The sequence below is a fragment of the Macaca thibetana genome, chromosome 6 (assembly GCF_024542745.1).
Source record: "Macaca thibetana thibetana isolate TM-01 chromosome 6, ASM2454274v1, whole genome shotgun sequence".
Classification (NCBI taxonomy): Eukaryota; Metazoa; Chordata; class Mammalia; order Primates; family Cercopithecidae; genus Macaca; species Macaca thibetana.
This window is the reverse complement of record NC_065583.1, coordinates 31,737,958-31,750,100: the sequence shown is the minus strand read 5'-3', so window position 1 is coordinate 31,750,100 and position 12,143 is coordinate 31,737,958. Positions and strand designations below refer to the sequence as shown.

At 51.9% G+C, this 12,143-nt stretch overlaps 1 protein-coding gene across 3 annotated transcripts in view; it reads left to right on the top strand.

Moving 5' to 3' along the window:
• PPARGC1B (PPARG coactivator 1 beta) overlaps positions 1-12,143 on the top strand; it is a 124,559-nt gene that overhangs the window by 95,685 nt on the left and 16,731 nt on the right. Inside the window, exons 3-8 of one of the 3 annotated variants that reach the window (XM_050793630.1) lie at positions 615-827; positions 4,688-4,804; positions 6,544-7,666; positions 8,560-8,596; positions 9,188-9,252; positions 10,228-11,038. In XM_050793630.1, coding sequence (XP_050649587.1) covers positions 615-827; positions 4,688-4,804; positions 6,544-7,666; positions 8,560-8,596; positions 9,188-9,252; positions 10,228-11,038 — 2,366 coding nt within the window. The remainder of the gene's footprint in view (positions 1-614; positions 828-4,687; positions 4,805-6,543; positions 7,667-8,559; positions 8,597-9,187; positions 9,253-10,227; positions 11,039-12,143) is intronic. The other 2 variants (XM_050793632.1, XM_050793631.1) reach the window with 2 other exon arrangements.

The following is a 12,143-nucleotide window of genomic DNA, read 5'->3' as shown; positions in this document are numbered from 1 at the left end:
TAAGTATGGGACCTGGGGTCCAGCCCCAGCTCCAGAGCCTGAGTGTCTAATCACCATACTTGCTACTTCCTCAGGAGTGAATGAGGAGAGTAAGCTCTGGGAACCTGCAGAGAAATGATAGCTGCCTTGTCACTGCTGTGGTTATTATTGTCATAGTTGAACCCTGAAGCTTCTGGCCTTCACACTGCCTGGACCCCAGGGTCTGAGGGGCTGCAACAGGTTGCTGCTACCAGTGTGGTAGGCCAGCCTCTGTCCTTGGTCGGGGAGGCAGGTGTCGCTCAGGTGGACAACTTTGTGCCCAGGTCACATACTGATAAGCAGCAGAGCCAAAAGTGGGACTCCCAGGCAGGGCCCTTTCCATTATCACCTGCTGTCTGTCCATAAAATTCTGGGATTCTTGGAGTCAATAACACATTTATTGGGCATCTGCTATGCCAGGAATACTGAGCAGCTCTGCTGGGGGTGGGGGGCGGCTGAGGGGAAGGTATGGCAGGAGGGTGATGGTGGGCCAACCGGCTGGGCAGAGCTGGTGTCCACCGTGGAGAATGAGTCTAAGGTGGTGACTAACCATCTCCCCATCTGCCTTTCTGGTCCTCCCGCCCTCCTCACTCCAGATTGACAGTGAGAACGAGGCCCTCCTGGCAGAGCTCACCAAGACCCTGGATGACATCCCTGAAGATGACGTGGGTCTGGCTGCCTTCCCAGCCCTGGATGGTGGAGACGCTCTATCATGCACCTCAGCTTCGCCTGCCCCCTCATCTGCGCCCCCTAGCCCTGTTCCGGAGAAGCCCTCGGCCCCAGCCCCTGAGGTGGATGAGCTCTCACTGGTGAGAACCTACTTATAGCAGAAGTGATGGTTGCAGCCTGGGATTAGGTTTCTGGTTCAGGGCATGGGTTGCAGAGCAATCCACTCCAGCCCTGCAGGGGACTCTATGCATCACTGGCAATATTGATCACCGCAGAGAGCCTGGGCTGAAGGTGTGAGGCCCCCTGGGCTTAACCTTTCCCACCTAGACAGAGGAACTAACAACAGAGGCGTCACCTGTATTCTCTACGCTCTTTGGTACTTTAGGGATTGACCTAGTTATGTGTTAAATCCTTGAAATTGCTGCAAAACATTTTCCTGAAGATTGCACACACATGGTAAAAATCCAGATAGTAGAAGTGGACAGTTAAAAGCAAAACCTCCTTAGGCCTCTCTCTGTTGCTTGTTCCTGTCCCAGAGGTAACCATGGTTACTGATCTGTTATGTGACTTTCCTCTTCTACCTTTTAAAAGATTTTACTACAAAAGGGAGTCTACATTAGACAGGGCTCTGCACCTTGCTTTCACGGTTAACTGTGTGTCTTGGAAGCTCTTCCAGATGAGCATGTAGAGCTCTGTTGCATTCTTTGTGTTGGCTGTGTTATGTTCCTTGGTAGGGATGGGCTGGTTCCCCTGTTGGGTATTTGTGTTGTTTCAACTTCTTCCTCATTACAAGCAGTGGCGCAGTAACTGTTCCTACACAGGCCTTTGTGACATGTAAGTGGACAGATTCTTAGAAATGAAATTCCTGGGTCTATGGATCTGTGATTTTCCAGTTTAAGCAGATACTTCCAGATTGCCCTCCAAAGAGGTTGGACTGGTTTACACTTCCACTAGCAGAAGTTAAATGCTGTGTGACTATGTGTATGGAATGTGGAAAGGTGCACATGGAATAGCAGCTTTCTAGGGAGAAGATCAGATTTTATCAGATTTTCAAAGGAGTCTGGAACTCAGAAGTTACTGGAAGCAGTTGCTCTTAATCCAGGCTGAGAGCGCCCAAAGCTGAGCTGTCCTAGAGTGTGAAGTCCAGCTTTGCTCAGCCTGTCTTGGTCCCCTCCCTTGGTGCTGTAGCTCTTGGAGGCTGGCAGGACTCAGCTAGAAAATCAGAGCCTGTTTGAGCCGGGAGAGTTCTTAGGTTATGGAGAGTTTGAGCTAGAAAGGCCCTTGGTGACCCTCAAGCCCAATTCTGGGAAAATTGTGGCCCAGAGTGGGGAAGGTATCTCCACTGGTCACACAGCAAGTCAGTGTGCCAGGAAAGACTAGAACTCAGGTATTCACTCCTAGTCTAGGACCCTTTCCGTTCCTTCCCACTGCCTTCAAGTTCCCCAAAGCAGTGTGAAGCGCCCACCATGCCAGGCACAGAATATGTTCAGTCCCACATTATGGCTCCTGCCGAGAGGGGGTTCTGCTTCCTCTCAGACTGGAATCGAAGCACCTAGGTTTGAATCCCAGCCCTGCCATTTAGTACTTGTATGTTCCTTAGGCACTTATCCTGAACCTCTCTAAGCCTCAGCTGCCTGATCTATAAAGTGGGGTTAATAATAGTGCCTATGTCAAAGGCTATTAGGAGGATTACAGCAGATAATACACATGAAGCACTTAGAACAGTGCCTGGCACATAGAATTGCTCAGTAAATATGAACTAATACTTCTGGTGCAACCATGAGTGTTAACAAGCATTCTAGTGCCATTTCTGCATGGGGCCTTTGGAGAGGGACCAAACCTTAAAGAGGCAAAGTGCGACCCCTGCTGGTCAAAGGTTGTTTCCCACCCATGCCTTAGATTACCTTCATTCCCTACACGCTTATTGAGTGCCTCTGTTTCAGCCATCGTGCGAGGCACACAGGAAACAGACTTGCTGTCTAGACTCCCTGCATACCGACAGACACCTGGAAAGGCCCTGAGGGGTCGGGCACAGTGGCTCATACCTGTAATCCCAACACTTTGGGAGGCTGAGTGGGAGGATCCCTTGAAGCCAGGAGTTTGAGACCAGCCTTGACAACATAGGAAGATCCAGCTCTATGATTTTTGGGGTTTTTTTATTTAATTAGCCCAGTATGGTGGCATGTGCCTGTAGTCCCAGCTACTCTGGAGGCTGTGGTAGGAGGATTGCCTAAACCCAGGAGTGTGAGGCCACAGTGAGCTAGGATCATGATACTGCATTCGAGCCTGGGTGACAGAGCAAGACCCCATCTCTTTCAAAGACAAAAAGCAAACAAAACAAAAAGGCCCTGAGAAGTCATCTGGACCTTAGGTCGGGCCATGGATCCCAGAGAGTCCACCAATAGACTTGTAAGGACCCGTGGACCTCTGTGTGTCTGTGTGATTTTCTGAGGTCAGCAACTTCTGTCATATTCTTAGAGTCAAAAAAAGAGGTTTTAATCCAGCCATGTAGTCTCCCTGCCCCTGCTCATTATACCAATGGAGGAATCAAGGCTCTCACAGTGCACTGGGCCTGAGCCAGGCTAGAATGAGGTCTCTCCCCCAGTCCTAGGATCCTTTCCCATCGAAAAGTCACAAACGTGTGGGTGCTGGTTTGGGGTGTAGGTGAGGTGGCCAGGATCCTGTGGCTCCTCAAGAGTGTGGAGTGGCCTTTTCTCTGGCTCCTGGGCCTTTGGCATTCCTTGTTGGAGTGACTTGGGGTGGCATGTCCCTCAGGAAAACTCTCCGTGCGGTACTAAAATCTCATGATCTTTCTCAGTTTGCTCTCAAGCTTGGCTAGGATCTCCGGTGGAAAATCCAAATGTATTCAACTTTCTGCTCTCTCAGCTCAGGTACACTGTGTACCTGCCCTCAGGGTGCAGAAGCACAAGAGCTTTTACAATTTTTATAGAAAAAAAAAAGCCAAACAAGCTTAAGTGTAGTCTTCCACTTGTGTAAAAACAACAGGGTAGGGCCAGGCACAATGGCTCACTCCTGTAATCCCAGCACTTTGGGGGGCCGAGGCGATCGCTTAAAGTCACTAGTTTGAGACCAGCCTGGCCAACATGGTAAAACCCCATCTCTACTGAAAATACAAAAATTAGCTGGGTGTGGTGGCGGGCACCTGTAATCCCAGCTACTTGGGAGGCTGAGGCAGGAGAATCGCTTGAACCCGGGAGGTGGAGGTTGCAGTGAGCCGAGATCCTGCCACTGCACTCCAGCCTGGGTGACAGAGACTGCATCTCAAAAAAAACAAACAAAACAACAGGGTGGGTTGGAGGTAATGACTACATATATATTCTTGTATAATGAAAGCCCGCCTCATGGTAGGTTCACCGGAAAGTAGTTAGTGGAGTTGCCTCTAGGAGGGAGAAAGGGACTTTGGGCAAGAGAGAGACTTGCTTTTAATTGTCTGCCCTTTAGTATTTGCAATGTGTCTTTTTTTTTTTTTTTTTTTTTTTTTTTTTACCATTTACAAGTATTACCTTACTTAATTTAAGAAATTAATTTTTACAGGTATACGAATAAACAAAAATAACAAAAGGGAAATCAGCTAGAATCCCACACCAGAGAATCATTTTGGTACCTAACCTTCCAGATTGTGTGTGTGCGTGTGTGCACTTAGAATGTCCCAATAAAACTGTATCATAATATTTTAACAGTAGAATAGACAGACATTACCCAAGACCTGCTTGAGTTTTTCAAAGTCATAGCTCTTCCCTGGGGTTATTAACTCTGAAAAGGAATTGTATGTTATTAGGATACTTATGTGTGTTCGGGATTGTTAGACAATCTGCCATCTGCACCTAGTATCTTGGGATCATCATCTCAGGTCATGGAATGCCCACCCCATGTTCTCCCTGTGGTCCTGTGATGCCCAAGGTCAGTCCTGAGGGGCTGGCCATGCAGTCCATGTCCTCTGGCTCAGCCCCGGCTCCTGTCCTCTCTGCTTTTCCCTCAGCTGCAGAAGCTCCTCCTGGCCACATCCTACCCAACGTCAAGCTCTGACACCCAGAAGGAAGGGAGCGCCTGGCGCCAGGCAGGCCTCAGATCTAAAAGTCAACGGCCTTGTGTCAAGGTATTTCTTCACATGCCCCCAAATCTGCCCCAGGTGTCTGTTGGGGCTGCAGCCTTCAGCTGTGGTGGAGGATAGTGAGTTCAATCAACTTCCAGTATCTCTTCCCGCTCCTCCCACAGCCTTTGTAGCTGGTGTCCTGGGCACTGCCTCTGGAGATCCAGCTAGGTTAGGGTTCTAGAAGGAGCCCTGGACGTTCTCACACTTCAGTGTTCCAGACACTGGTAGATGTTAACTCAGGTTAGAGAAAGGATGAGGAAAGTGTGGCCAGCCTTCAGAGGACTAAGTGACAGACCAAAACACAAGATTGCGCTGGTTGTGGAGGCCACAGTAAATAGTTTGGATTTTTTAACCCCCCTCAGGGAGCCATTGGAGAGTTTAAAGCTCTGTCATAGATATCCAGGGTCAAAGAACATCCCTTTTCCTCCTTGAGCCCCATCTTCCAAGCCTAACAAGGAGAGGTGTAACAGGTGGCTTTCAAGCGGTCCTGTCCTCAAAGGCTACACACAACCCCTCCTCTTCCTGGTCCTGGACCCTCTTTCTGGGAACTGTTGCATACAATCCTTGATCCTCAGAGGCAGAATCAGGTCCCTCTCAGACAGCAGCTCAGTGTAGGAGCCTCTCCCTTGCTGGGGCTTCGCTGGGGAATGAGTCCCTTTGCTCCCTCCCTACTTGTCCTGGCTGGCCCTCCTGAAACAAAGGTCTACCCTCTCACGCCTCATTCTGTTGAAGGAGCAGTAGCCACACCCCATTGTGAGCCAGCTCTTTGCTCTCTGGGAGCCTAGGAACTTCCCCAGAGAGGTGAGATGCATCTGACAGCCATTGCTAGAAAGTTCCAGCACAACAATGAGTCACACTGGGGGGAATTAAGACTGGAGAGAGGTTGACTGGTGCGAGTGCAGAGGACCTCAGACATCCAGCCATGGAGCCTCCCCTTTATCCCGTGGGCACTAGGAGCTACCGAATTTTTTGTTTTTTTTTAAACTTTATTGAGGTGTAATTTACATACATAAAAGCCACCTATTGTAAAAGTACAATTCTATGACTTTTAGTAAACTTACACCCATGCAGTTATGACCATTATCCAGTTTTAGAACATATCCATCATTCAGGCTAGGTGCGGTGGCTCACTCCTGTAATCCCAGCACTTTGGGAGGCTGAGGCGGGCGGATCACTTGAGCTCAGGAGTTTGAGACCAGCCTGGCCAACATGGTGAAACCTTGTCTCTACTAAAAAATACAAAAAATTACCCGGGTGTGGTGGTTCATGCCTGTAATCCCAGCTACTTGGGAGGCTGAGGCAAGAGAATGGCTTGAACCTGGGAAGCAGAGGTTGCAGTGAGCCGAGATAGATGAATCCCCCAGTGCTAATTTGCAGTGAGTGCTTCCTATACCCAGCCCCAGGCTACCATGAATCTACTGCCCGGCTCTTGGCCGAAGGGTTCGGAGCAGGGGGGTGGAGTGGTCAGAGTGGAGCTTTGCCAGTGAATCTGGAAGGGTCTGCAGGGGCGAAATTCCATGGCTGGGAGAGCTGTTAGGAGGCTGGTCATTCCTTCATTCCTCATCCACTGAGCACGGCCAGGTGCCCGAGTCTGTGTGGGAGGCTGGGGACGGAATGAAGGAAACCTGGCTGTTCCTATGATCCAGGTGAGACACAGTGGGCTGGCCAGTGGCCATGTGGATGAGATACACTGGAGGAGTGTTTGGGCCTCCTTCCTCACTCTGGCCTCTCTCCCTCTCTAGGTGGACAGCACCCAAGACAAGAAGGCTCCCATGACGCAGTCTCAGAGCCGGAGTTGTACAGAACTACATAAGCACCTCACCTCAGCACAGTCCTGCCTGCAGGATAGGGGTCTGCAGTCACCACGCCTCCAGAGCCCCCGGCTCCCTGCCAAGGAGGACGAGGAGCCGGGTGAGGACTGCCCGAGCCCCCAGCCAGCTCCAGCCTCTCCCCAGGACTCCCTAGCTCTGGGCAGGGCAGACCCCGGTGCCCCGGTTTCCCAGGAAGACATGCAGGCGATGGTGCAACTCATTCGCTACATGCACACCTACTGCCTCCCCCAGAGGAAGCTGCCCCCACAGGCCCCTGAGCCACTCCCCAAGGCCTGCAGCAACCCCTCCCAGCAGGTCAGATCCCGGCCCTGGTCCCGGCACCCCTCCAAAGCCTCCTGGGCTGAGTTCTCCATTTTGAGGGAACTTCTGGCTCAAGACGTGCTCTGTGATGTCAGCAAACCCTACCGTCTGGCCACGCCTGTCTATGCCTCCCTCACACCTCGGTCAAGGCCCAGGCCCCCGAAAGACAGCCAGGCCTCCCCTGGTCACCCATCCTCGGTGGAGGAGGTGAGGATCGCAGCTTCACCCAAGAGTACCGGGCCCAGACCGAGCCTGCGCCCACTGCGGCTAGAGGTGAAAGGGGAGGTCCACCAGCCTGCCAGGCTGCAGCAGGAGGAGGAGGAAGACGAGGAAGAAGAGGAGGAGGAAGAGGAAGAAGAAAAAGAGGAGGAGGAGGAGTGGGGCAGGAAAAGGCCAGGCCGAGGCCTGCCATGGACGAAGCTGGGGAGGAAGCTGGAGAGCTCTGTGTGCCCTGTGCGGCGTTCTCGGAGACTGAACCCTGAGCTGGGCCCCTGGCTGACATTTGCAGATGAGCCGCTGGTCCCCTCGGAGCCCCAAGGTGCTCTGCCCTCACTGTGCCTGGCTCCCAAGGCCTATGACATAGAGCGGGAGCTGGGCAGCCCCACGGACGAGGACAGTGGCCAAGACCAGCAGCTCCTACGGGGACCCCAGATCCCTGCCCTGGAGAGCCCCTGTGAGAGTGGGTGTGGGGACACGGATGAGGACCCCAGCTGCCCGCAGCTCCCTCCCAGAGGTAGTCTGAGTTGGTGGTCTGCGAAGAGGGGGCAGGGATGGGGTGCAGCATGCCCCTCTGCACTGGGAGCCAGGAGCCCTGTGTTCAAGTCCCTGTCCCCCAACAAAGTGTTATGTGGGGTTGGACAAGTCCCTTCCCGTCCCTGGCTTTCAGCTTTTCTTTGGGCTAGTTGGAGCAGATCTTCAGAAGAACACCCATGCATCTGAGTTTTTCATGTTGCATGGGCAAGGTGCCACTTAACGAATTAAGCAGGCAGTCAAAAAGTAAACAGAAAAGGAGGATAATTACAAATTGCAATAGGTACTGTAAAGAAGATTCACTGGGGATGATGTGACAGAAGCATAAGGCTATACATTCAGCTCCACAATGCAGCTAGAGTCTTAAATGCTGCTAATAACTGTAATGATAACAACAGTTAGCCACTGTGTACTTACCGTGCTGGCACTGGCCTCGGACTAACAGATTGTCCCTATTGAGTCCTCACAAGAAGCCTCTCTGATAGGGACTGTCATTGTCTCCATTTTATGATACAGAAACTCAGGCACAGAGCTACTTAATGATGAGCCCTGTGCAGGGCTGTCTGTCCAGAGCCCACAGCAGTGAGGCTTGGAGTCAAGTTCTTCCTCACTGTGCTACATGTTTAGCCAGAAGGGGTCACCCTTGCACCTGTTTGTACTTTCTGCAAAATCCAAGTAGATCCCCCAGCTGAGACCTGGGATGAAAGGTGGATTTGAGTTGTTCCGCCCTTCTCTAAAAGTGACAGAGGTATTTGGTCGCCTGCCCAAAGGGCAGCTCTGCTTGGCACCAGTAGAGGCCTGGGGTCTCCTCCAGAGGGGAACATCTGTTAGCAATACCATGTTGGGGAATCTTATTTTTCTTTGTCTTCTTTTCAGACTCTCCCAGGTGCCTCATGCTGACCTTGTCACAAAGGTAGATTTTTAAAAATTATTGGTGTATTATTCCATGAGATTTTGTCTTGTTGGATATTTGTGTTGGTGGTGATGGGGGCGTTCATCAGCCCCCATGCCTGGTCCTGGTCCCACACCCTGTGCCCTGATTGTCATCTGGGACCCTCAGGAGCTGGGCTCCTTTAGAAGGGAGTTGGTTTTTAGAAACTAACTTTTGCAGGCCAGAGGAAAGTCCTCAGGCCATTTCATAACCTGTCCTCTTGGGGACCCTGAAAAGAGTTCTTTTCTGACAGTGCCCTGTGACTTTCAGCAAGTCCCTTCCTCCTTCTGGGCCTCAGTTGCTCCCTCTATAAAATAAGGAGGCTGACAACACTTGTTCTCTATTTACCCTCCAGTGAACCTTGCCTGTGTCTCCTAAAAGAGCTGTGCAGCTTGAATTCCTCTAACAGCCGGGATGGGGGTTCCCCCAGAGCAAATGCACCTCAGGCTCCATTTCCATGGGCAGCAGAGCCAGGGCCTGTCACAGCACTCCCTGTGACCCTTTCGTGGGTGGGGAGGTGGATGCCTGATGCTGACTTGCTTCTTTCCTTTCTGTCCTCCCTGCCTCCACCAGCGACCCAACTTTTGGCAAGAAGAGCTTTGAGCAGACCTTGACAGTGGAGCTCTGTGGCACGGCAGGTGAGCCAGGGGGCTTCCACTGGCAGGTGCCTTCAGGAAAACACCCGTGCATCTCTGAGTTTTTCATCATGCACGGGCAAGGTGCCACGTAATGAACAATGCACAAGATGCCTGCCTTCATAGGGCTTATGTTATAGGCAGTCAAAAAACAAACAAAAAAGGAAGATCGTTACAAATTGCAATAGATACCATAAAGAAGACTCACTGGGAATGAACCAGGATTACAGGCATGAGCCACCGCGCCCAGCCCCGGTGGGCAGTTTTACCTGCGGTGCCTGCCCCCTGTCCGTCATGGGAAACGCCAGAGGCATATGAGAGGTATAGTTGGGAGGGTTTGTTGAATGATTGGATGTAGATCAGGAAGAGGTATTTGGAAGATTGGGAGGTTCCAGCTGCCATTAGTAGGTCACAGAAGGGATGGCAAATGGATTTCATCACATGCCAACTCCAAAGAATTGAAGGATTCCAGGCTACCTCCAGGCTCAGCCAGCAGTGCAGTGATCAGTTAGTGATGCCTGCCATCCACTGGGTTGGGGGAGTAAGGGCACTTGGCCATTTTATTGCCATCCCAAACTAGGGTCTTTTTAAAATTTTATTTTATTTTATTTTATTTTTTCGAGACATAGTCTCACTATGTTGCCCAGGCTGGAGTGCAGTGGCACAGTCTTGACTCACTGCAACTTCCTGCTCCTGGGTTCAAGCAATTCTCATGTCTCAGCCTCCAAAGTAGCTGGGATTATAGGCATGTACCAACAAGCCTGGTTAATTTTTTTGTATTTTTAGTAGAGACATGATTTCGCCATGTTGGCCAGGCTGGTCTTGAGCTCCTGGATTCAAGTGATCCACTCACCTCGCCCTCCCAAAATGTTGGGATTATAGGTGTGAGCTACCATGCTTGGCCCCAAACTTAGGGTCTCAGTGTCCCTTGGAGAAGTGATCTGTCTTTATCTTACCTTTCTCCTCTTGCTTGGGCAGGACTCACCCCACCCACCACACCACCGTACAAGCCCACAGAGGAGGATCCCTTCAAGCCGGACATCAAGCACAGCCTGGGCAAAGAAATAGCTCTCAACCTCCCCTCCCCTGAGGGCCTGTCACTCAAGGCCACCCCAGGGGCTGCCCATAAGCTGCCAAAGAAGCACCCGGAGCGGAGTGAGCTCCTGTCCCACCTGCGACATGCCACGGCCCAGCCAGCCTCCCAGGCTGGCCAGAAGCGTCCCTTCTCCTGTTCCTTTGGAGACCATGACTACTGCCAGGTGCTCCGACCAGAGGGCATCCTGCAAAGGAAGGTGCTGAGGTCCTGGGAGCCGTCTGGGGTTCACCTTGAGGACTGGCCCCAGCAGGGTGCCCCTCGGGCTGAGGCGCAGTCCCCTGGCAGGGAGGAAGACAGAAGCTGTGGTGCTGGCGCCCCACCCAAGGACAGCATGCTGCTGAGAGACCATGAGATCCGAGCCAGCCTCACCAAACACTTTGGGCTGCTGGAGACCGCCCTGGAGGAGGAAGAACTGGCCTCCTGCAAGAGCCCAGAGTATGACACTGTCTTTGAAGACAGCAGCAGCAGCAGTGGCGAGAGCAGCTTCCTCCCAGAGGAGGAAGAGGAAGAAGGGGAGGAGGAGGAGGAGGACAATGAAGAAGAGGACTCAGGGGTTAGCCCCACTTGCTCTGACCACTGCCCCTACCAGAGCCCACCAAGCAAGGCCAGCCGGCAGCTCTGTTCCCGCAGCCGCTCAAGCTCTGGCTCCTCATCCTGCCACTCCTGGTCACCAGCCACTCGGAGGAACTTCAGGTATGAACAGGGGGCTGCAGGAGAGGCAGCAGGCAGTGGAGGACCCCAGTTCCCAGGTAACCAGGAGCCCCAGGCGGGAGGATCCCCGGGAAACTTGCTCTGAAACTGAGGCTGCATTTCCCTGTGTGGCCCATGTCCTGGTCAGAGGCCTTGAAGGTGGTCTTCTGGGGCAGTTGTGGGTGAGTCCTGGAGGCAGGCAAAGCCTGGTGTGTGAAATCGGGAGTGTCCCAAATATCCTGGCCTCCAGAAAGAAAGAAAACCCACTTCCTGGCTGTTTGTGGGCTTATGTCTAAAGGAACTTGTCCCTTACCCATCTGTGTTTTTTGCTTTTATATTTGTAAAATGGATAGGTTTTTGTGCAAACATACATGCCCCAACATTTGAATTCTGGAGATGTTTACATGTAAAAGAAAGATGAGTGTAATTCTAATCTGTGCTCCGGAAAATGCCTGGACATAAAGCATTGATAAGGTTTCTGGGTCCTGCTGAGGTGCGCCGTGGCTTTCACCAGTCGGCTGCCCCTTGAAGGGCTTTGACCTCAGTGGAGGGATGATGCCTCATGAGCCCGCTTGCTCGTATCATCCTCGCTCGCTCAACCAGACTGGAGAAGAAGCCAGTCCAAAAGTCAGCTGGGGAGCTGGCCAGAAAAAAAATGGAGGTTTGGCGGAGTCGGAGGGTACTGGTCGCTTCTCTATGATCACAGTGGGTCCTGATTCTCCCTGGGGAAGGCTTGAGGAGGGTCAGTGTCGTCATCCCCAGCCCTGTGTTGAGGTGAGGCCGAGTGGCCACTAGATGCTGCTCTTGGGCTAGAGCCCAGCTGCAGAACCCGCTGCAGGATTTGTTGGGCCTCCACTGGCCGGCCCACACGGCCCACACCCGGGTGTCTGATCTGTAGGTCTGGGGTGGGGCAGGGGCAGGGATTGGCGTTTCCAACAAGTCCCCAGGTGATGCTGATGACATTGCTAGAATATCATACTCTGAGACCAGAATTTAGGTCTTGTGAAGATACTTCTTCCCTTCTAAAGGGACTAGCAAAAAAAAAAAAAAAAAAAAAAATTTTTTTGTTAAATAAAAATGTAAAAAGACTACAGCTTTATACACATCG